Below are 26006 nucleotides of genomic sequence, written 5' to 3'. Positions count from 1 at the left end.
GATTTGAGGAGACAAGTTAAATAGCAGGTTTAGTTGTGATGTTGTCAACTCAATAATAGGCTTTCTGTGTTAATGGGTTTAAGGCTTCCTGCGTGTGCATATAGCACTAATTTTAGTTTAAATGCTCTGCATTGCACAAAAGAGGCTCTCTGACCTCAATTAAATTACTTGGCGAGACAAGCCAAATGGAAAAGAACGACTCAATAGAAATGCCTAATTTTGAGGTCGTGGGGTCGCGAGCGCGGTGCTTGCGGAGCTATTTGCTGCGCACACAAATGTTCCCGTCACTCAGCACACACTGTATAGCTTTTAAAAATACAGCCATGCATTAAAGAGATGTTTTTATATATGCTGGCTGTCAAAAAAAGTTGCTCACATGCACGTATGTCACATACTGATGTTTAGCAACTGTTTTTAATGTGTTTTTATCCTGTCTGTTCACTTAGAGGAGGAAAAGCACAAAAAAGGACGGATATTGTGACAAGACAAAGCAAGATGCCACACAGTACACTGAGTGAAATTTAGGCACACTTAAAAAAAATAAAAATAAATAAATAAATAAAAACAAAAAAAAACCTTGAGAATTTGTGGGGCTGCATTGGGAAAAGGAAAAGAAAAATCAGTAACACTTATGACTCCTTTATTCACTATGCCTTATAAATGCGTTAACAGTGCATTATACCAAATGCCTTTACAATGCCTGGCATAAGCCTGTATAATTGCTCCTGATGAGTTATGAATACATGCATAACACATTATAAAGCAGCAGTATATGACTTCATAAAATCAGGTTTTGTAATACAGTGTAATATCTGTTCATTACATACTACATACTAATGTTGTAATTCCCTATAACTGTATATAAAATATCATATAGTATTATATGACGTTATCACAGGCTTTTAGTGAAGTGAGTTTTTAATGGCTTTTAAATGTTAAGGAAATTTCATTTCAATGCATAATACCTTATGAAGCACTAAAATTACTCTATTGGATGGATGGCTGGATGGATGGATTCAACTTTTTTGCCATTGCTCAGTACAACTACAAGGCAACGAAATACAGTTAGCATCTACCAGAAGTGCAAATAGTAGCAATAGTGCAAAACAGACAAATGTGCAATAACAGGCATAAATATGATGTGTCTATGAAATATATAACTATATGAACAGTATATACAAAATTATAAATATAACTATGAATGATATATACATTTATATATACACAATACTATAAATACAATATATATACGGTATGTTACGTACTGTTAGAGTACGCAGTTATGTGTTCTGTTCTATATACAGTGAACAGTAAATAAATAAATAATAATCAATAATACAGTTGATTGTTAAAAAATAAATAAACAAGCATTTATATTCTTATTTCAACACTGTAGCATGCTGCAGTGACATTATATGAAAAAGATATATTTTAACACAATCTATAAGAGAAACTGTGTTGTAGTGCATCACAACATCAGTGTTTACAGTGTTCTTCTGGACAGATATTTTAATATGTATAAAATAGACATAAGTCTTATGCCTGGAATTATGAATACTTTGTTTATGCAGGCTTTTACAGAATTATAAGGGGTTATGTATAACATTTATAAATGCAGTCATAATATATTATGAGCACAGGATTCATTGGTGATTATTGAAACATTCAACCACTGTGGATAATCTGGACAGCAGGGAGGAAAGTGTGGTAAGCAATTCTGTTAATAAATCATTATAAAACTTTAGGAAATACAAAAAAATAAATAAATAAAGTAAAAAACATGGCAGCATATAAAACAGCTTATTCAGAGCACAAAGGTGACCTAGCAGACCATGTCAGATTACATTACCCAACTCTTGAGTTTCCGTTTTTTTCCTCCTGTTTTCCTGGCATTTCTAGCACCGCTACTGCTTGAAGCAATCCTAATTGACAGCGTAGTGTTTATCAGCATGTTGTAGCTCCTCCAGTCTCGAACACAACCTCACGCTGCTTTGTGATACTTTCCTAAAGTTTAAGAATTTCACTTAATGAACCATCTTGCCTTTTGTCTTGTTTGAATATTTGGCACTTGTGGTGGTTTTCTTCTTTTAAAGGGGAACTCCACCAATTTTTCAAATCTTCTGCATAATAATATGGTTAAGATGTAAACAAAGTCAGAGTGGTTTGGTGTGAATCTCTCAGTACTACAGAAACCTCCGGAGTCAGAATCGTTCACATAGGAACCAGACGTCCACCTCTAAAAGCTCCCTCACAGAAAGTTATTACATGAAATGGTTATAAATATGCTGCCTGATGGCTGAGACGTTGTTTTATGATAGTTTCAGGATAAAGTATTTTAATCAGTTTATTTTTATTCACTCATGGTGGAAGTATACAAGAAGGCTAAATAGTCCCCAAAGAAAACCTATTTTCACATTTTTCACTATTTTACCATAATCAGCATTACATATAAAAACTTAAAAATAGCGATTGGATAGTAAATAAAATGGCACATTTGTGTTGTACACATCCTGACCCCTGTTTCTTATCAGTACCACTGTAAAGAAGTCTGAGTCTATAAGTTCCTCTGCAAACAGTTTCACACCAAACCACTCTGAATGACTTTCTTTATACTTTACACTGAATTGTACAGAAATTTTGAAAAATCGGTGGAATTCCCCTTTAAACAGACAGGATAAAAACATCAAAAACAGTTGTGACTTACCTGCATGTGAGAAGCTCTTATTGACTGCCAGTGTATTTGATGTCTTTACACTGTAATACTACAGACTTCCTTTATAATAGTGTTGGATTTTAGAACATAACTAATTTATTGTTGATTTGCCCATTTCAGGTTTTCAGCCTGTTAGTGTCTGTATATCAGAATAAATGACCAGCTTCCACTGTAAGACTAACCTGCATCATTGTTTACACTGAAGATGTCTCTCACGGCGAGATCTTTGCATCCATATTTCTTTGACATTTCACTTTGGATCCCAACCGTCTGCCGTCATTCTGTCTGCCTTCTGACCGATTCGTTGCTCCAGTCAACAGCTGCTACATGGAAAAATAATGAGAAGTCTGCTCTGCCAGCCATGTCCTCCTTCCAGCACATGTCAATAGCTGAACCTATTTACTGGGGGAAATGCATGCAGAGGGCTTTATTTTGGCTGCGTTTTTCAAGGTCAGCAGTCAGCAAAATGTAGCGTTTTGTAGTAGATGATAAAGGGCAGTAAAACCAGATTTCGACTCAGTTTTTTACAGACGCATTCAAGCAGTTTTCCCATACAAGTTGGCACCTTGTTTGACCTTTTTTATGGAGTTGCTTTGAGCGCAAACTATACAGTTGAGCTTGAGTGACTTTCCTCTCAAACCCCCCCCCCTCTCATGTGGATCCTGAGGGTTGCCAGAGTAGTTAAATCCCTCTAATTGAGATGCTGCCCCTCTTCTGCTCCATCACTCCAGAGCTCCCTCCTGCCTCCTGCACACAGTAGGACGCTAATATTTCCTGGCACTGCTCGGCCAGCCTGTCAGTTATCTCTCAGCAGAGCCACAGTAAATATCCTGCATTGATTAAGCAGATTTGCATAGGCAGTGCAGGGCTCAAGGCAAAGAGCTGAATGCTAACCAACGCCATCCACAATGTGACAGGCCCAAAATACCATCCCTTTCTGCTGGGGCCGCCAGGAACGCCTGAAGTGAGCCGCACAGCCGCGGTCTGCTGGGGGCTTTTTTGTTTTTTTGTTTTTTTGGTTTTTTTTTAGGTTTTTTCCGATCCCGAGCCCAGAACCCAGCCAAACTGCCTGATCTCCGCCAAATCACAGTTTTTATACCTTGGCTTCGATGCCCTGTGATAGCTGCATTTCACCCCAGTGTAAACCAGTTCATGACTACAGCCCCAAAGAGAGCAATCTTCCTTTGTGCCCTCTCTACTTTGCTCTCACAGTGCAGGCCAGTTACCTCAAGGACAGCCATCTCACATCGCTATGCACAAAATAGACTCAGGATAATTCAGCAAAGTGCATTTTTTTCCTTTTTCGCAGAGTGGCCAGCTTTTCATGCAGCCTCCTTGATGACGGTCACAATGAGCTTATCTCAGTGGGATTGCAGTCTCTGGCCCTTCAAAGGATCAGGAGCGCAGAGTTAGCAGCTTCTCTACGCTTCTTTACCTGCTCGGGCTTTTCCCTGCATCCGCTGCAGTGCCTTGTAGCTCTGTTCTTATTTTTGGACGTATCTATAATATGTGTCTGTTTACTGTATTTTTTCTTTAGACGATCTTTCTATTATCAACAGATTAGCAAGCAGGCTAGCTATCCTCCACTTTAATCCTGAAAGAAAGCAATGCTACGTCTATGTTCAGTGGAACTACTGACCAAACTCAAGCTGCTTCCATTTTCTGGAGCAAGGTGTCATCAGATTTCAATGCACTTCATCTCACCAGGCCAGTGGTCAACCTCGGCCACCCCCAGAGTCGCTTTGTTCACCACCTCAATGCTGACGGCAGGTGTGAATCCGCTAGAGTTGTGAATGCCGAAAGGAACCACTTCAGCCAGCGCAGACTGATTGGATTAATACTATATAGATTTACTCTATCTGCACACAAGGATGTACCAATTGATGCAGAGCTAAAAGACACTGAGGGAGCAGAAGGCCTGGTCAACTTTATCAAGAAATACCCAGCGAAATCAATAAATGGAAGAATCTTGATTTAGGGCTGCAAATCGTTTGTGCTTTAAATAATGCATAATTTCTTCAAGACTGAAAATAAATTGAAAGGATTTAGGCGGATTTGCTTATCTGTCGGACACCATGAAGCATTACACTCTCAAGGCTTTGGGAAGCATATAAAAAAGCGCTAATCTCGCAGGAGTTCAATATTAAGTTCCCGTCACTGTCAGGCCGGGTTTTAAGAGAGGGGAGACGCGATTAAGCCCCTCTGCAGAGATGAATGTTAAAAGCGTATGCACTGCAGAAACATACTCTGCCATTGTTAATGCCTGGATTAGGCCATTTTCTCCTTCCCAACAAAAGTATCAATAAGTGATTACAGAGTGACATAATACAACTCACCACTGCGCCACTCACATTTCACTAATCGTATGAGGAACACACAGAGGAGACACATGCGGTGTTGACATTTGCTGGATTTTCACACAGGAATTTACCTGTGTGTATTTTGGCCATTAAAAATGCAGAGCCTGTGGGGCCACTTGCCTTGGAGAGTTTTTTTTCTTTTGCTTTTTTCCCCTTTTAACAAGCCAATAGGCAAGCTGAATTTTCACACATTCACAATTATCACCATTACAAACAGAACCCCTACTTTTCACCCTCCCACTTAAAATCCAGAGCCTAATTAATTGCATCAAATCAGAGTTTGTCAGACTTTGCCAACTGTAAACACCAAGATATTTCCTTTTTCAAAGTAATACTTGACTGTTTTTTGGTACTTAACATGTTTGTTGTACATTATACATTGTATACATTGTAGTCATATGCAAATGCTAGATCTCCCTCTATCACACGAGACCACCAGCGCTAGGAGGGTGAAGGCTAACACTTGCTTCCTCCATGTGAAGCACTGCTGCTTCTTTTTAAAACCTCTGCTAACACAACAGCTCAACAAGCTTGGAGGAGAACACTAACACATTTTGTTAGCCCCCTTTCACCCTGGTCAGTGGTCAGGACCCCCATGGACCCTCACAGACCATGTAGGAGTGTCTAATAGAGTGGACAGTGAGTGGACTGCTTTCCACTCCAGCAGCACTGCTGTGTCTGATCCACTCGTACCAGCACAACACACACTAACACACCACCACCACATCAGTCTTACTGCAGTGCTGAGAATGATCCACCACCCAAATAGTACCTGCTCTGTGAGGGTCCATGGGGGTCCTGACCACTGAAGAACAGGGTAAAAGGGGGCTAACAAAGCATGCAGAGAAACAGATGGACTACAGTCTGTAACTGTAGAACTACAAAGTGCACCTATGTAGTAAGTGGAGCTGATAAAATGGACAATGAACGCATAAACAAATCATAATGTTATGCCTGATCGGTGTATATCAAACTGATGCTTACCTTGCTCACTATGCTCTCTCTTGTGGGACGAAATTTATTTCGTCGAGTGGCAATCAGATTGTTGATATGTTGCATGGCAACCAGTTGTGTCACGCACATAGCCTGAAGATCTAATACTCAAACGCACATTGAGCAGGAGATATAACAGTTGGCCAAGAAAGTTCTCAAAATGAGGAATGTGAAGACAAGCATGTGTAGGTTTTTACTGTGCTTAATTATTTTAAACTTCAGTTCTTTTATTTATTTTCTTTGTTTTTAGCAGTTACACAATACTGAAATCTTTCTGCGTCTCTTCATGTGCAAGACAGTGTGCATCTGCAGCATTTAACACTGAGTAACAATTGTGGGCCTGGCTCTTAGTTGTTTATGATTTTGGACACTCCTCTGTCATTCAGCGGGGGAAACCCGAGATCATTTCAAATTTTCTCTGGAATCAGTCAATTACTTTTCTCATTGCTTTTTGCATCTGTGATCTTCCCCTCTTTCAGCCGCAAGATGAGGCGTTTGCCACACTAAATATAAATTCAATGAATAATTTTATATTTACTTAGAGCAATATTCCACAGTACTCCAGCGTGGAAAGCCACCCTGCCTGCCGTCTCACTGATGTGCATTTGAATGCATTTTTATCGCACAACTTTTTTCATCCTCAGACCAAAGTGGGAGGAAAATCTCTTCCTTGGCCAAGTCCACTAAGAAAATGTGTGTGTGTGTGTTGGAAGGGGGCATTTTATTAGTCCGTCAAACCCAATCATATTTATGGTTCTGTGCCTTCACAGATGAGAGTGCTCTCCATTACTCCTTGTGTTATTTATAATTTCATGAACCTGCTGTATGACAGTGTTTATTTTATCCTGCATTCTAATCTGCTCCTAATAAAGACATGCCAAGCTCAGGGTGTGAAAAACGAGCGCTCTGCATTGGCTGGCGCGAGTGTGGGGGGATAAATCAGAAGTGGGGGCGATGCAGGCGCACAGATAATCTCTGACTGCAGCGCTGCATTCACACACTCCACTCAATAGCAGTGATGTACAGTAATGAAAATCCATGCAAACTATTGAAGGGGCAGGATGGAGGTGACTCCTCTGAAATGATTGGGGTCCGCAATCTTTCACATAAACCCCCAGATGAACAGCAGCTCCTCCGGCTGAGAGTGCTGCAGGAGATGCTGTCATGAATTATTATTTAATAAAAGTGAAAAGGAAAATTAAACTCGTGATCACACTGATTGATTTGATTATGAGCTGTAATGTAATCATCTTAAATCTAGTCAATAAATTCTCGTTTTCTTGTTGTTGGAATATTATGTAAATTACATTATTCAACCCATTTTTAGACATTTTTACTAATTTTAAGTAATTTTAACTTATTAAGAGCAAAATATTCAATAACAGTGTTGAGAAATTACATTGAAAGCAGAGAGGAGTAAATTATATGTTAGAAATCGACACATGATTTCTTCCTTATTTTTTATTTCTACTGTTTCATATTTCTTGACAATTTTTTTAAAAAAAAGATCATTTTACTAGATAAAGTTACTTAAAACGAGTTAAAAACATGAAACCAACTAAAAACACTGTCAATGTCTCATGTGTAATTTACATTTCTCCATTAATAAAACAAATTCTCAACACTCGTTGCATGTATTTAAAAAAAGAATATAAAGAATGTGACGTAACAAAGCTGTGTATTGTGTCGACAAAATACAATGTTATGACTACATTTAAGAGGATTTAAGTGGCCAAGGTAGCACTTTTTTCATTGAAGAATGAGCATAGACCACACTGCAGAAAACGATCTCTTGTTGAGTGAAATCATCTTGAAATAAAGCTTTGGAATGAGCAAAAGTATTTTCATTGGATAATCGCACTATATAAAATTAATTAAAACAGTAATATAGTGTCAGTGATGTGAAGCACTCTTATGAAGTATCATTTGAGTGCTAGTAGTGCCCCCTTGTGGAGAAGCTGCTTAACATGAGTGAGTGAGTTACAAGCAGGTCCATGAGATGGTTTGCATCTAAAAATGTCTGAGATAATCTTATAATATTCAACAGTCGCATATTGAGAAATATTAGAAATATCGTCTAATATTTTCTACTAATAATCAAACTGATTTTCCTTTTTTTGTATGTGTTTCTTTGTGTTTTTGACATGGCTGGATAAACTAAAGAGCACAGATGACATGGGCACGTCCGCCGAGTGCTCCAGCGACGATGAGGACTTGGAGGAGTGCAACCTCGAACATGCAGGTGGGCTAGGTCAGTTTAATTCTGCTTGCTCCTATGTGGTGGTCTTTCATTTGCAACAGAGGATTAGATCCTCAAAGCATCGCCGCCCCCCCATGGATAGATAAAGTGTAACTTTCTGTCTACCAAAATAAATAAATAAATAAAAATAAAATAAAGAAGCCAAGCATGTTGACACACATAGTCATTAAAGCATAAGCCTATTTCTTCTAATGCTGACCAGTTCCACTCAGTAGTCAAAGTGTTAACTGATCACAGAATCATTTTCCCCTTAAACTACATCGGTTATGAGCTACACTTGCCCATGGGGTTTTCCGAAGTGGTTAACATGCTCACATTTACTGCTAATTTTGTCTTACCCGCTCCTTACCAGGGCACAAGTACAAAATTAGTATGGAGACGTGACATGTTCTCTGCATTGATGCTTCAAAATGTATCATATTCAGAGGTTTTTTGCAATGTGATGACGGATTGCATTTTGGTCCATGATACATTTTGAGATTTCTCTTGAAATTTGCTTTCAGCCAACTTACAGTGTGATATGTAGAAGAGTACTTGTGATGGAAGTAGTGTTTGGGATTTAATTTGATTCCTTCATTTTTTGAGGCTTAAGTTAAGCATTTTTAATAGAGAACAGATATCATCGAATTTCTGTGTACGAATTTTCGTTCGATTTCATTTTGTTTTGTTTTTTTACTGCCTGATTTTGATTGATTTAGTGTGAACAAGTTATTCTGCTATTAGTTTTTCCAAATCTAAAAACCAAAATCAGATAAAATCACATTTAAAATCATATTGATTTCATGTTGAGTTTTGAAAGAAGTTGGGCGTTGACGTTTTGATAGAACTGTCATTTTGTAAAATAAAAGTCTGTCATCTCAATGTATAAAAGCAAACATGTCAAAAAAATTTCTATTGAAGTCAGAGATCATATGAATCCATTTTTAGCAAAGAATACTCTTAAAAATGGGGGTCCACAAAGGGTTCTTTAAGTGTACTGGATCTCAAACTGGCCCTCTGAGCCCCCAGCAAGGTCCTCATTTTTGCTACATCCCAACACATTGTTATAGAGTAAAATGTGAACCATCTGGGGATCCCTGAGAACTGAGAACCACTGCCATGAAGAACCACTTCCGCTACCAAGAACCATGTTTGAAAGTGAGATCTGTGAGTGTGAACCTTTTTAAATGTTAAAAGAACATTTACATAATGTAAAAGTTTTACACTTAAAAAAAAAAAGTTTCTCTAAGCGATGCCATGCAAGAACCTCTTCTGTTTTCTTAAAGAACCATATTTAAAAAAGAAATATGAGAGTAAAGAACCCCTTCAGTGTTCAGAATAGAATATAGAAGTTCTCTAAACTTTAAAAAGGCTCTTCACACACGTCACATTTACGTCTGAAAGTTTTATTTCATTGTGTAAAGACCCATTTGGCACCTGTTAAGAGTGTATACCAATCTAAGGGTTCTTCCTAGAGTCTTTACATGAATGCAGAGGTTCTTTAAATTTTGAAAAGGTTCTTCAGACTCAGATACATTGTTTGCAAAACTGGCTCCATAAAGAACCATGAATTGAAAGGGTTCTTAGGAAAGCAAAAGTGGTTATTTTTTGGCATTATAAAGTGGTTCCTCTGTGCCTCATACAGTGTAAACAAAACTGGTTCTCCGGAATAGTGGTTGTCACACTGGTCTTCGGGTCCACCCAGACAGTCCACACTTTAGCTCGATCCCTGTGTTGCGAGTTGGGTTGGAGCAAAAATGTGGACCATCAAAGTCAGGGGTGCCCACTCCTGGTCCTGGAGATCTGCCACCTCGCAGAGTTTAGTTCCAACCCTAATTTAACACATGATCTAGGTAATGATCCAGGAACATCTGAGTATTAGATCCAGGTGTGCTGGATCTGAACTTTCCAAGGTGGTTGGGCACCACTGATCCAGGGGGCCCTGAGGACCAGTTTGAGAACCACTGCTCTAAAGAACCATCCACTGAAAGGTTTTTTTAGGGAACCAGAAGTGGTTCTTCTATGGCAGTGATTCTCAAATCCGTCTTCACATGATCCATATTTTTGCTCTATCCCAATGTCTTGCAAGTTGAGTTGGAGCAAACATGTGGACTGTCTGGGAGGCGGTTTGAGAACCGGTTTAAGAGCCACTCCTCTGAAAAAAAAAAAACATCCACTAAAAGGTTCTTTAGGGAACCACTCTAACTTTTAAGATTTGTCACAAATAATATTATAATGCACAGCCACATTCCTTACGGTAATGGTCACACGTTAAGGGGCATCATATTTTATAGGTCTATAGTTTATGCCACAGCATTTGTTTAAAAGATAGTGCCCTGCAGTTCTTTCATCTAAAGCACCCTCATAAGTTCTCACTGGAAAGAGTCTTCAAAGAGAGCTGTGTATTTCACATTACACATATGGCCTGCACTAATGGCTCTTTGTCCTGTATAAATAGGCTGTTATAAATATTTCACATGGACATGACAGACTTCTGAAAAGCTTTTGTTTCCTGAACAGCTATTTGTCTTTGCCTCACTTTTGTCAATCCCAATTTCTTTCAAACGTTAGCCGTAGGTAGTTGTAGAGACTGGTGGAAGTACTGCTACTTCTTGATCTATATCTTTATGTACTCATAAAGAAAGATATTGGCAGGGCCCCAATCATCCAGTCACGTTTACACAGAAATTCATGCCATTCTAACCCCAGCATCAGTTAACGTGGACAGCTGCATGAGACGCTATTGTTCCAGACGTTTTTTTATTTATTGATTTATTTATTTATTTATGTAAAGCATGGTCTGGTTGTTTCTCTTCAGTTCTGCTTTGAGTTCCCGTTCGATTGTGGTCTTTTTGAGTTTCGTTTTCTTTTCTATCCTTTTATTTTTCTTCATAGACTGTGTCCTCATCTATTTCCCAGATAAAACAGCATTCCTGTCGTCTCGCCTCATTTTGTGCCGCATGATTTTTTGGTGTTGAAATCGATTTTTTCCTCCATTATCTTGAGCATTTGTGCCATCAGGCTTCTACTTCAGCATTCCCATCTCTGATTAACAAAGCAAATAACTGGCAACAAAATCTTTTCTTGCCATCAAAACAAGCTTTTGAACTTTTAATGTTTGCAGTAACGTTAAGAAAGTTGTGTTTAAAGAATGATAAAAATATTATCCGCTCCAGCCCCCCCCTGCCCTGTTCCCGCTCAGAGCCGTTCTGCATATGAAGTAATTTCTGAATGCAGATGGCATAAAAAGAATTTTATTGCCACAAAAATATCTGTTTTTTTCAACTTCATGTTCTTTCAAGCAGTCATTTGTGGCATGTTATACGATAGCTTTTCAGCTAGAATCATCCTCTAGAGAACTCTGTCTCTGTATGTCTCTTGCTCTCTCTCTCTCTCGCTCATCCTTTAGTGCATGGCGCCATTTTGTGTGCTCCACACATAACCCCCGTGTTCAGACTAACCGGATTGGTTTATGTATGAGCCAGTTTGAGTTTAGCATCATCCCCGAGGTTGCGGTTGCAACATTTGCTGCTGCATTTTCTCCCTCGAGCTGTGTTTTTGCGTCCGTCCACTCGTCTGTGTCTTGAAGTGTCGTTACGTGATTCTGTTCTCTGTTTGTAAAACTGTTGGATTCCCCCCCTTTCCCCCCTCTTCCTCAGGAATTCCATAAGAGGACTTATACTGATTCATAAAGAGAGTAATGCTGCATTGCCTTAAAGAGGAGTTTATCCTGATCAAGTATTTGCAAACTCAAAGCTTTTCCTGCCATGATAATCCCATTATCTGCATGCGCATGCCTGCATAAGAACAACTGTTTTTATACAATATCGGTGAAGATCTGACAATTAAAGATGAACTGCAGGAGCCGTTTTGTTCATTCTGAAATGCTGCTAAATATTCTTGTTTTCACTTTGTTTGAAATGAATAGATCTTAGTGTTCCTTTTGAACGAGACAAAAGTAAAACTGACTCACAATTAGGAGCAACAAGCCCCCTGAGGCCTAATTATCTGGAGTGGCTACACCTGAATAGCTCCAGTGGTGTGCCACGGTCAATTTGGGCTCCTTACAATTTGGCTAGTTTAGTTTGGTAGCACAATGGGGTTAAACACCACCAGGGGAACAACTCCCCCCACCCCCCGACCAAGATCATTCCTCCAGATCTTCTTTTGACGCTTTCTTTGGATGCTACTAGGCGACGAGAAATATTTGCTCACGCACCTCATAAAGTTATCTTCGCCCATAAAGTTAGCTTCGCACACTTCGAACATTCTGAGCTACACTAATAATTAAAAAGTAAATTTCATACATTTTCTTCTATTTTATTGGTCCCCTTTAGACGTATGTGTGGGTTTATATAAAAATGGTCATTCATTTAAACGTCCATTTTCCATCCTCTCCTTATCCCTTAGAATTGAACAGACTATTTTTGTTACTGTGCCTTTAAAACTGATGTAAATGATCTCTGTTCTGATTGCCTGCCCTGTATTGTAACTCATTCCGAAAGCAGCCAGGGGCTAAAACACTCCATATAACTTCAGTGGACTTGAATGGGTTGGGCTAAACTGCTATAGACTGAATTAGCAGATATATGGAAATACACTGGTTTTTTAGTGACATCACAAAATCAATGAATTCAGAACAAGTTTAGTTTCCTTATATGGACTGTATTGACTGGGAAGGAAATGGCATGTTTTGAATCTTTAACATTTACATACTATATCAAACTCTTAAAATCAGAATTATGAGAAAAAAATAGCTTTTCCATGATATGAGTCCTTTAAATGAACTGGATTATCCCTCAAATGATGCTGAAAATATATCAAAATCAACTTTTGTCATCCCATATACAAGTATGCAGTGGATCAAAACAGTGTTCCTCCAGGGCCTCCGTACAACTTAAACTCAGCCTGTGTTTATGACCACACAGTAAAAGCTAGCGTGTGCAACGTGAGCGTCTGTTAGCTGACTTAACAGGGTTGGCAGTAGGTGTTCTCCTCCAGCGTTGAGTTAGTGTTGATCTGTCCAATGATACTGCATTAGTGGCACTCAAAAAGTTGTGGGGCTTCACTTGACCTGCAGGAAAGGAAAGCCCCCTAGCTGTGTAGCACTTAGCTAGCAGATGGTATTAGATGTGAATAAATTTGGGAGAAAACTGAGTAAAGATTCCCAAAAAGGACATATATAGTGTAATTAAGCAGGACAGTACAGTATAATACCAAGTACAATACAGTCAGGACACAACACTGCACAATTTGGCCCAAAAATAAATACAAGAAATACAATAAATATACAGAACAAGAAGTGAGACAGACCGACATGTAAAGAGTGCTGTCCTGAGTAGATTACAGATTATATAGTATGCCAAAGTCTGAACACCCCCTGTCAAATTACATTTTGCTGAAGTGAAAATAAGTGATTTGCCAAGTTTAACATATTGACAGATATATAACAATAACAAATAAAACATGAAATACAGAATGTGCCATAATTTTTGTGCAGACCACATTTTCTGTTTTATTTTTTCTATGGTAAGTGAACAATAAATGCAGTTAATAAATAGTAATTGTACATTAAAATGTGCAGAAGCGTAGAGGATGTATAGAAGATGTATTCACTTATTTTCACTTACAAATTTAACAAAGCATGTAATTTGAGCAGGTGTGCCCAAACTTTTGCATTCAGCTGTACGTAAACTGTAAGAACAGCATGGCATAGCGTAGGAGTCATTCAGAGACAAAATAGTCTTTCATTTTATTAATAAATCGTTTTAATTCAATAGCAGACATTTAAATGATGATATAAGTATTAAATACCAGATGTGTATGTACATAGCAATCTATATCACTAACATTTTTTCCTAGAAAATTAATTTGGCGACGTACAAGAGTCTGCACATCTAATCCATTCAACACTTGGCGTTTGTTTAGTAGAAGGTTTCTGTTTAAGGGAGGCGTCTCCCATTGTACCCAATCACACAGTGATCTGACAGTGATGCATGTTAGCAGGCGTTTTAACACTTCAGCCGGTAATTAAAAAGTTATCAAAGTAACGAGTCAGAAACGGAGAGCCAGAAATTAATGAGAGTGAGAAAATTGGAGTGCAGTATTGTGTTTTTCTCCAAGAATAGCAATTAATTAGTGGTGAAGTTATTTATTGAATCTTTATTTGCAAAATTCACCAGCTCAGTTGGAAGTGGATGTAGCAAAATGTTACATCTTTGTATAGTATCTCTATTTCATTTAAAATAACCTCTCACATTAAGAACTAAGTGTTAGAAATTAAATGCCATGTAGAAGATTAATATAACTTGTTCCTATGGACATATAACAGGAGGAAACATACACATTAGCCAATTTTGTATTCCAGAATAATTTAGCAACGTCAGAGCATAGACAACATTGTTTCCTAAGCATTAATAGGAGCTTTTAACAGTAAACTGAGTCACTACCACTGTGGTAATAAATACACCCATAGTTATATGAAATATGAGTTTAGTGTGGTAAGTTTACTCTGTTGGGTTCAATAAAAACAGGCTAAACTTTAAATGTTCAGAGCCATTTGGAGAGGTCCAAGTCTTACAAAGATGTTTCAATGTAGGAGAATCATAATATATTATAATACAGTATAAGATTAGGCTTAAAGGGCCCATACCATGAAAACTACAATAGTTTCCCTTTTTTTTGAAATAAGAGTTTGATGTAGTATGTAAACATCGTTAAAGTTTCAAGAAATACCCTACAGCTCATACAGGGAAACTAAGCTGCAAAAATCACCTGTTTTTAATTCACTGCTTTTGTGATGTCACACCAGTCCTTACATGTATATGCTATTCAGCCTACAGCAGTTTAGCTCTGCACATTCATATTTAAGATACAAACAGTGTTTTAGCCCCGACTGCTTTTTGAATGAGGTGCAGTACAGGGCGGCCTATTAAAAAAGCTCATTTACATATGTCAGTCTCAAGGGCACAGTAACAAAAACAGACTGGTAAAGAAAGGTTGAAAATGGTCATGTAAAATGAAACATGACTGTTTTTGATATAGAAAAACACACAAATGTTGGAGGTGGACATAAGAAGAAAAAATAAAAATTACAATAATTATGCAGGTTGTGGGTCCTTTAAATTACATCTGGAATAACTTGACTGTATGTTTTTGATTGCTGTACATTTACAATTGTAGATTACCTTTTTTTCTATGAAGAGCACATTCACACCTCCAGTACTTAGTCGCTTAGTTATACATCACTTTATTAGAATTTCTTACAATAAGGGTTTTAATCCAGTACTCACTTCAGAAAGACTTTTAAGTTCATTCATACTTGTAAATCCATGTTATCTCTGTGGGTGTCTGGAGGCCTGGTGTTGCTGATTAGGGGGACTTTTTTAGTTTCACTTCCATGTCTTTTGGTGATGACCATTATGGCAATTACACATTCTTATCTTTCCTTACTTTGAACACCAGATGGCATGATTTGTTAAATTCAGACCTTGAAGTCTCCCAGCTCAACGTCTCTTGTATGTGGGCCTGGCGTAATTTACATGGGCTTTTGCATAGTTCCTCACAACACTTGGCCACATAGAATAAGAAGTAGCTGCATGCTTTGAAGAGAGCAGAGCTTGCTTTTTGCCCCTTGCTGCTTGCACTGAGGTGAAAACCTTCAGACTCCAAAGCAATTAGGCACCTCTAAAATGCATGAAGCGAACATAAAGATGGGAGAAAGGGAATAATGGTGGAGATTGAAGAGACACTGTTGTTTGGCCCCATCCTGTGCTGGAGGGGTTGTGGTTATAACATGCCAGCAGGTGGCTGATCAACAGTGGATGTTCGGCTTAATTGCCCATCTATCGTGTAACCACAGATAAGACACACCACAGAGATCCACCTCACATACATTAAAGGAGCAATAACTACAGTCGTTAGGTTTCCTCCCCACCACTGACGGCCATTAAAGCAGAAATGGAACAGCAGCTCATTTCTCAGCCTGTGGGGCTGTCGTGTGATCTCAGTTAAAGGCGCTGCACCCTGGATTTTGTATCAAAAGGTAATATTAATGTCTCTCTGAAGTTCTCAGGCTTTAAGAAAAGTGCAATTGTTATCCCTTTAAAGCTCAGATTAGGGGTTGCTGTAACCAGTAGGCTGCTTTCTTGCATTTCAACAGTCATTTGACAAAAAGAACAGTAGTAGAACTGGAGGAAACTTCTATAATACTGAACAATATTCTATAATAATATGTAAAAGTAATCCTGTAGGTCCTGTTTCTATAGTAAACTGTAATATAGGGATGCATGGTGATATTGAAATCATAGCAGGAGATATTTCAATTTTAACTGACAATTAATTGCCATGTAAATGATTTTGATTAACAATGTGTTTATCTTCATTTGTTCACTCTATGCAAAATACAAGTCTAAACTAGCCAAATTGTCTGGTTAGCTTAAACAAACGTTACTCACCGCCATCTTCTAAAGGCGTTATTAACAAACATCAAATAAACAAACGTTACTCACCGTCGCCCTCTAAAGGCGTTATTAACAAACATCAAATAAACAAACGTTACTCACCGCCGCCCTCTAAAGGCGTTATTAACAAACATCAAATAAACAAACGCTACTCACTGCTGCCCTCTAAAGGCGTTATTAACAAACATCAAATAAACAAACGCTACTCACCCCCGCCCTCTAAAGGCGTTATTAACAAACATCAAATAAACAAACGTTACTCACTGCTGCCCTCTAAAGGTGTTATTTTTTTATTTATTTTTTATTTTTGGATTTTAACCCAATTTTCTCCCCAATTTAGTCGTCGCCAATTCCACCCACTAGTTAGGACTCCCTCAATCACACGATACCATCAATGCTAGGAGGGCGAAGGCTAACACAGGCTTCCTTCGAGACCTGTGAAGCCAGCCACCGCTTCTTTTCGAACTGCCGCTCACGCAACGTCATTGGACAGCTGAACGCACTTGCCCATCCTACCCACCCAGAGAGAGCGAGGCCAGTTGTGCTCTCTTGGACTCCCGGCTACGGATGGCTGTTGCATCACCAGGGATCGAACTCACGATCTCCTGATGATAGGGCCAACGCTTAGACGGTTGCGCCAGTCGGGAGCCCCTAAAGGTGTCATTAACAAGCAGCAAATAACACTCTAAGAAGTGATGTATTAAATGATAACACGCTTGTGTTACCTGTTTTAAGAATTTTTTTTGGTCATATTGCTTTCTGATTTAACACATTCCATGTTAAAGGTGATATTAACATCCAATAAACATTACTCACTGCCAGGTGTTATTAATTTCAAATAAACAAATATTACCCACCACCGCTCTCTAAAGTTATTAACGAACATCAAATTAACAAACATTTACCACCGCACTAAACGTTATTAACATCAAATAAACCAACGTTACTAACATCAAATAAACCAACGTTACTCACCACTGAAGGTGGTATTAACAAACATTAAAATAAACAAACATTACTCATCGCCGCCCTCTAAAGATATTAACTAATGTTAAAATAAACTAACATTACTCAGCGTCGTTCTCTAAAAGTGTTAACACAAAAGGTGTTACACATTATTAATGAAGAAATACTGTGAAGTTTCATATCACAACTTGAAAGTATATGCAACTCTTATTTCAGCTGTCTTTTAGTTACAATAGTAACAAGAAGTAAATAAACACACAATATGCAGTAGAAGTTTTATGTAGTTCTGTGTGTTCCGTATTTGATATAGAATTCAGTCATGTTTCACTTTGCCGTTCTTGTTGCAAGTTACGGCTTACATATTAAGGTAGAACTAATTGAGTGTAAAGGGCCACATTTGCATGCTGTGATACGCTCTCCCTTTTTTCATTTACTTTGTGCAGTCACCTCATTACACTTTTGTTCCAAGCACAGAACACTAGCCCTTAAATTTGTTCTCTCTGAAACACAAAAACTCCAGGATGGATGTTGAGCAGGAATGTAGTGAGGATAAAGATCCAGTTTGATCCAATTGTTTGATCCAGACAGCATACACTGAGGGACTTCAGTGCTCCTCTACACTGACGCAGTAGACCAGTAATATCATCAGACAAATACAGTGTCCTAAAGTCTGTAGACACCTGCTCATCCAGCTTTTCTTCTGAAAGAAAGGGTATTAATAGGGAGTTTGTCCTCCTTTGCTGCAGTAACAGCCTCTACTCTTCTGAGAAGGCTTTATACTAGATATTGGAACATTGCTGTGAGGATTTGACTGCGTTCAGCCACAAGAGCATTAGTGAGGTCGGGTACTGATGTTGGATAATCAGTTCTGTATCATTCCAACTCATCGCAAATATACTGGATGGAGCTTCATCACTCCAGAGAACACAGTTCCACTGCTCCACACCCCAATGCTGGGGGGCTTTATACCCCTCTAGCTGACGCTTGGCATTGGGTATGGTGACCTTAGGCAAATATGCGTATGCACAAGAGCATCTGTTGGCAGTGTTTATAGATTACACATGCTAAATGTGTGCATTTAAACACCTGTATCAGCAACTGTCTGAATACTTTTGGATGTATAGTATAGGCCCTTCAACTGCCTGATGGACCTAGATTTTTAAAAACAAACGTGCCAGTTCTTTTGTGATGAGGTTTTTGGAGTGATGCCATAGAGGAGCAATTTACCTATTTTCGTCTTTAAGGAACAGTAACAAAAAAAACCTGTTGAATTCTAAGGGCTAAAAAGAGGTCATGTAAAAGTGAATTATAACCGTTTTGTTACATAAAACATCACAAATGTCATAAATGGACCTTGAGGGAAAAAATAAGACAATAAAAGTGTAAGATATGGGCCCTTTAAAGGTTTTTTGTACGTCTAAGCCAAGAACCAATTAGGATCCTTTATTATTAAGAGTGTAGGCAAACCTTTAGTTTCAGTTCAGCTTGCTGCATCACCTCCAGGCCTCTCCTTCCTTCTCTACAGCTTAGTTTCCTTCTGCTTTACTCTCTGGGGGTTAGATGCTTTCTTTTATTATATTACATATAATATCATAAAAGCAATTTTAATACGACATTAATAGAGTATATATGCAGGGTATTTGCATTTGTGGCCTTTTTCCAGTTTATGTTGAAAAACAGCCATACAGGTTTGCTTCACTGATCACCTCCATGCCTATTAAGCAGGAGTCTTGCTATAGAAGTCCTTCAAATCCTGTAATCCTGATCATCAGGCATCATTTCATTTTTACTGCAGTGTTGCTGTGTACTTAGAGAGCTGTTAATCACAGTGCATATCTATGTATGTCTCTAGTTGTGCTGCTGATTGACACTTGGGTGCTTTGTAGTCAAATTAATTACCATTCATTCATTTATTAGTTTAGTTTTAACATGCATTCGTTCGCTTCATTTTAATAAGAGAAAGAGTTTTACCCCAGAACTTCTATTGAAGCTGCTGAAGAGTCCTCTGCCCTCTTGTGGAATTCCTAGTTGAGTACTGTACAGTCTTCGAACCAAAGTCTGTGGGTGTCAAGCAAAACCATACTTTCTAATATAAACGAAATTAGTAAAAATAGGAATTGCAAAAAGTGACTCAAGGTTAAGAAAAGCATGACTTTTTTGTGCCTTAGTTGCATTTAAAGAATTTAAAGTAGGTAAAAACTGTCCTAGTGTGCGTTTGTGACCTGCAGGCCTTGGTTGGATGGCTTCTGTCACCTATAACCTCTCTCAGTCTTTAACGTGTTACCTGACCCCCAGCTTGCTGTGTTGTTTGTCTACTCTCCCTAAATGCAACTTACTTTAAGCATGCATCAACAACATCTTGCAGTAAAAAATTAACCCATTTTCAGCCAATTTTCTTCTCTCTTTGACGTACATCCAGACTGCACGCCTGTTTACATGTTTAAGACTAACAATAACAGATATATTTGTCTTTCGGATCACATGACAGAGGCGACAGTTGTTCATCAGCTGTCCCTCTCGACTGTGTCTGTTTATAGTTTGTGCATCTGGTTGTAGTGTGTGAAAGTTCAAAATTGCTTTGTTCTTTTTGTCTCTGGGATTTTTTCTTTAGTTTTTACGCCCTCTAATCAGTTTCATTATTCTTTTTTTTCTTCTTTTTATTTTGTTGGTTATCATTTTTGAATAGCTGAATTTTTGGGTTTGTTTAAAATTAGTGTTGTAAAATTAATGTAGATGTAAAAGACCAAATCTCAACTATCATTATTTGAGACTATGCTTTTGATTTCCAGTCTTCCTTTTTTAGATTTGGAACTACTTCAGCGAATGTTTTATGTGCTCAAAGTGAGAAATCAATCAATCAATTGGTTAGCACGACAATTTATTTTAAAAAATGCTGAAAAATTTCAAAGAGAATAAATTTCATTTTTACACCTACAAAATGATGAAAAAGCACATATGATTGTCGGTGAAACTGTTCCAGATCTTGATGTTCTCTTGTTTTTCAAATTCTGACAGCGATCTTGCTTAAACAATTGACTTAAAAAAAAATGAATGGTTTCAAACTGCATGGCGAAGAAGTTGCAGTTTAGGGTTTGTCAGATTGTCAGTGTTAGAGTTTTGTTCTTTTTCGTAGATGGGCATGTATATGCTCATTGTTTGTATATCCCCATCCCTTCCTTACAGCCAAAAGCTCTAATGCCGCCCGACCGCTTCGTACTGCCTTTACATGGACATGGCAACTGACTTACACAATCACCCCCATCATTGTCATCTCCTATGTAGTATGTTCATAGGTCCAGCCCCCTCCTCACACCCCCCTCCCCCCTCTAGCTATGCTAAAATATGTACAGCCATCCATTCATTCAAACTTTAAGAGTAAATCAATCTAAGCAAAAAGTTTAATTACTAGAATGTAGATATTTATTGAAAAATGATATATCAAATCAAAGGCTCAAATATGTACAGTTTTTGTATGAAAACTGGATGATTTAATGAAGAAAATGAAAAAACAAAACAGAATAATGGTGAAGTTTATTTTTCATGTTATGTGGTGTGGATGTATGTGTTGTTGCCTCCCTGTATACTCATGTCTGAAGAATATATCTAACAAAGAAATACAGTGGCTAGTAATTTTTTTCACAAGAAAAACCTGTCCAAGGACATTCTTACACAACTTTCTTTTGTGCACTTTTTTTCTTCATGCCAAAATCATGCGGGCAATTTGTTGATGTAAGTTAACACAAATCTGGTCTACTTATTTTCCTTGAACTTTCTTAATTTGTGTTACTTTAATATAAAAGTAATGTTGTTTAACCCGATGTCTTTATTGATTTAGATTGTGCTTGTGTGTGGTACAGTAACTAGCTGCTAATTATTTCATTTGATAATTACCTTTGTTTGATTGTACCTTTTTGCATTTTTAGTTTGAAGCTGTAAGTCTTTTATTGTGTAGCTCATATATGCAAACCTAAATGGCAATAGAAGGCTGGCAGCTGCAGTGACAGTCTGAATATCCACCAACCAGAGCACGTAAAGGGGGGCTTTCTAGACTTTACACTCCCTATAGCTTTCCTTTACTTCTCATTTCTGTGCTGTCTATCTTGCACGCTCTCAAATTAGGTTTGTTAAACACTCCCAGGAAATACCCATTCTTAGCAGTCCATTTGTATTTCCAATTTATAAAGTACACACTAATACTTTATATTGTTTTATGAGCAACATATGAGCTCTTTATTGGCCTCAGGGTGTTTTTTTTCCATGTATTCATGTGAAATTCACAGAGCCTGTAACTAATTGGTAACAATGGGTGTATCTAAAGGCCACGGTGGTGGCAGTATAATATATAATAGCAGCTAATTAGGCCTCATTAGTACTGCAACACAGCTTGTGTGTGTGTATATACATATAAATATAAAATACAAATAGTTGTTAACTGATACTCGGTTCATTTCAAATTCATAAAATTACTGATAACTCTTTATAGCAATATGTTTTAAAGTAAGCCTGTGTCTAGACATGTCTTTAAGATGATTGCTCTGGGGCACGCAACATTTGGAACTATTGAATTTTTTCGATTCTGTGTACTATTCCTAGAAAAAAAAGCTAAATGATAAAAGCTACATCTTTTTAAAACATTGTTTACACAGTTTTCCTAGTTTGACCCTTTTAATAATCTGTAGTTCCACACTGAAGCCCAGCACTTTGCACTGCTTCTGCTATGTCAGTGACTGTAGCCGCCTTTGAAAATACAGCTTTACCAAAGTTATTTCTAGCTACTGCTATAGTGAACATGTTTATCGCTACTGACATGGGGTTTTAGGCATGCAAAACAGTGCTGATGCTTGCAAAATCAGTAATATCAGTAACGTTAGCACTGGAGGGCACCTTCAGCAGACTGTGCTGGACAATGCCTGTGGGAGAATTGCAGATAAAAAAAATTTAACAAGCCACAGGCAACAGCAAAGTGGAGCTCCAGTTCTGCTCAAGAGCCTCTACTGTAACAAAAATTCACAAGTGGTATGAATGAGAGCGAGAGACTACAGTCACAGAGGAGTTGTACCACTGGCTGTATATATGATGAACAGTACTGTGCAAAAGTCTTAGGCATCTAAGCACATTGGTTAAAACCATTAATCTTGGCAGTAAGAGTGTTTTGCCAGTAAAGACACCATATATCATTAGAATAGGTGCAGATAAAGACACTAAAAAGTAAAAAAAAAAGCAGTTGAACTAGTTTGAAGATCAAAGTTCGGTTCCACATTTCTCCTGGAAGCAACCAGCCATCACATGGATTTATTAAATTCTAGCACCAGCACTCCTGATTTCACATAATGAAGTATTGATTAGCAACCAGGTGTTGGATAATGCTGGGCATCCATGAATAGAGGTTTGGAACTTAAATGTTAAATGAACACGTTGACGTACGTAAAATCACTGCTTAATACATGAAGTTTATATTCATTTCTTCTAATATTGGTATTTTCCAAGCAAATAAACGCTTACCATCCAGAAAAACGTTTAATTTCAGTTTCCTCAGATGCCTCAAACTTTTGCACAGTATGTGATATACACACGTAGTGAGAGCACAGTGGCTGCACGTTTCAACCTATAATGAAAACTGTTCACCCTATGGAAGTAGGGTTCACATTCCCACACTGAATATGATGTTAGTGGATTACTGAAAGTAATAACTACATCCTGATTTACCTCATTTTGTCCACTTATACTGATATACCAAAATTGAAATGGGGAAAAAACTTTGTTTAGTCAAATTTGAACAAATGCTATTACTGTTTGACAGTCTTACTTTTCAGACCATGCTAATTTCAAATCAACGAAGGCCTTGGGTCACCATACTGGAATCAAAAAGCTGCCAAACAGAGGATAGAGAGGGGATTGCTATGGGCTCTGGGATCATTCAGCTGTCACTGTAGCGCTGAGGGAGGCCTGCCATTTCGGTTTCAGTACAAAGGCGTTCAAAAGGCATGAGGCCGGGGCAGCTGGGGAGCCAGATTTTTCCTCAGAGAGATTACAGCAAGTTCCAGTAGCATTTCATAAATGCTTCACCAAACACAGTGTTCCTCATCGGTGTGTGCTGGAAGATATTTTGTCCTTTTCAATTGGTTTATGTGTGAGGCAATGGACAAATAGCCATAATAAATACTACTGACTCTTATTTAATAAGTGATGCCACAGTTATTATGCAGTGGTCATTCATTTGACCTAATCCAGCACACATTTTATGCACAGAAATAATACTTACTACAGATGTGCATAAAGGGATGGTTTCCCAGACATAGATTACACCTAGTCTTGGACTAAATTGCAGTGCCAGTGATGATTCACAAGCTAAAATCCTTTTTAGTCCAGGCTTAGGCTTCATCTGTTTGAGGAACCAATAACTCTCAGTTTGAAAAGTGTACATTTTATTTTTATCGTGACTGTCGTAACTGGCTCACCCAAGAAGACCTCTTGAAGCCTTTTGTGGAAACATATGCTATAAATCTGTTTATAATTTGATTTTGTTTTTCTTTTTTGCTTAGTATGAGTTCTCTGGTTCTTTTTTAGTCTCTTTGCAGATGTGTGTTATTTTTACTTCTGGAAAGCAGATGTTCTCTAACACCATGTCCTGTTGGTTTTCTTCAATCCTAGGAGGTGAAATAATTATCCCAGTACATGTAGAGGATCCCTTAGAACACCCTCCTGTAGCTACACGTGCACCCTTCATTCCTCTCCCCCCAACCCTCCGCCCCCCCCTCACCATTATTGAGACCACCAAAGAGTCCCTGTCCATGGCCACTGAGGCGGGGGTACCTTGCTTGTCGGACCAAGGCAGCGATGATTGTGATGATGATGATGGCTTGGTGATATCTGGGTATGGCTCTGGGGAAGCATTTGACTCTAACCTGCCCCCTACTGATGATGAAGATTTTTACACCACCTTCTCCTTGGTAACAGATAAGACCTTGTCTACGTCGGCCTTTGAAGGTGGCTACAAAGCTCACGCGCCTAAGTGGGAAGCCAAGGACTTTAGACCTAACAAAGCCTCCGAATATGGTAGGACTACTACCGCGTCTTTATCCCCCAAGCTGAGCCGCTCCACAACTCCATCCACGCCCGCAACGCCACCCAAACTGCCTGCAGGCAAAATGAATAACCGCGAGGTTAAACCCCAGCCCGACATAGTCTTGCTTCCATTGCCCACTTCCTATGAGGTAGACAACACAAAGCTGAAGAACCCATTAATAACCTCCCCCATGTTCCGTAATGTACCCACAGCAATTCCCACGGAGCCAGGCGTCAGGCGGGTTCCGGGGGCCTCCGAGGTGGTCCGTGAATCTAGCAGCACCACCGGAATGGTCGTCGGGATAGTTGCTGCTGCTGCTTTATGCATCCTTATTCTCCTGTACGCCATGTATAAGTACAGAAACAGGGACGAGGGATCGTACCAAGTGGATGAGAGCAGGAATTACATAACCAACTCAGCACAGAGCAATGGTGCGGTCATGAAGGACAAGCAGCATAGCTCGAAAAGCAGCAACAAGAAACAGAAAAACAAGGACAAGGAATATTATGTGTGAGTGCGCTTCAAAAGATGAGAGACAGAGACTAAAACACTGACCGTATTGGGAGCCGCACTGAGGAGTGAAAGAGAGAGAGAGAAAGAGAGAGTGAGAGAGAGAGAGAAAGGGGAAATGGCACTGTGCTGAGGTGCTGACCACTCACATGAACTGTAATATAAAGCACACTTACTATTGTAAGCATACCAAGAAGGTAAATAGCGACATTAGTGACCTTATTCTTCAATCTGGTCGAAGACGTTATCAGTGTAGAAATACTTTCACAGCTACATCATTATCCTAAGTGACTTTTAGAGGTATGTGATCCTTGGCGTAAAAATCTCGTTTTCTTTTGTTTTTTTTTCTTTTTTCTTTTGTAATCCTGTACAAAAAAAAACAACAAAGAGGAGAAAGTTATTTCGGCCATTGCAAGCATGTAAGCGACACGTAGTGTCGGCATCTTACAAGAGTGGGACAGAAAACAGAAAAAAAGAAGAAAATATTTATTGTACAAACAGAGAAAGGAGGACTCCTGCCAAAAAATATCTATATATGAAAAAAAAGATTTGTATTGTTTATACATTATATGTGGTGTCATCATTTTTTGCTCTCTGCAAAAGAAAAAAAAAAGAAAATACTATGTAGTAAACGAAATCGAGTGAGACTGCTGAGGACAGATCACCGAAGCTCTTTGCAGCACTGTTATTTGAACTC

At 38.5% G+C, this 26006-nt stretch overlaps 1 protein-coding gene across 4 annotated transcripts in view; it reads left to right on the top strand.

Annotated features, from left to right (window-relative positions):
* nrxn3a (neurexin 3a) overlaps positions 1-25648 on the top strand; it is a 485766-nt gene extending 460118 nt beyond the window's left edge. For 2 of the 4 annotated variants that reach the window (XM_036592585.1, XM_036592586.1), the window contains 2 exons: positions 8230-8317; positions 24385-25648. In XM_036592585.1, the coding sequence (XP_036448478.1) occupies positions 8230-8317; positions 24385-25313 (1017 nt within the window). In that variant the 3' untranslated portion in view covers positions 25314-25648. The remainder of the gene's footprint in view (positions 1-8229; positions 8318-24384) is intronic. The other 2 variants (XM_036592587.1, XM_036592589.1) reach the window with 2 other exon arrangements.
* Positions 25649-26006: the final 358 nt, after the last annotated feature.

Source organism: Colossoma macropomum, unplaced genomic scaffold, assembly GCF_904425465.1.
Source record: "Colossoma macropomum unplaced genomic scaffold, Colossoma_macropomum, whole genome shotgun sequence".
NCBI lineage: Eukaryota > Metazoa > Chordata > Actinopteri > Characiformes > Serrasalmidae > Colossoma > Colossoma macropomum.
Note: the sequence above shows the minus strand (reverse complement) of the source record. Positions and strands in the feature narration are given on the sequence as shown.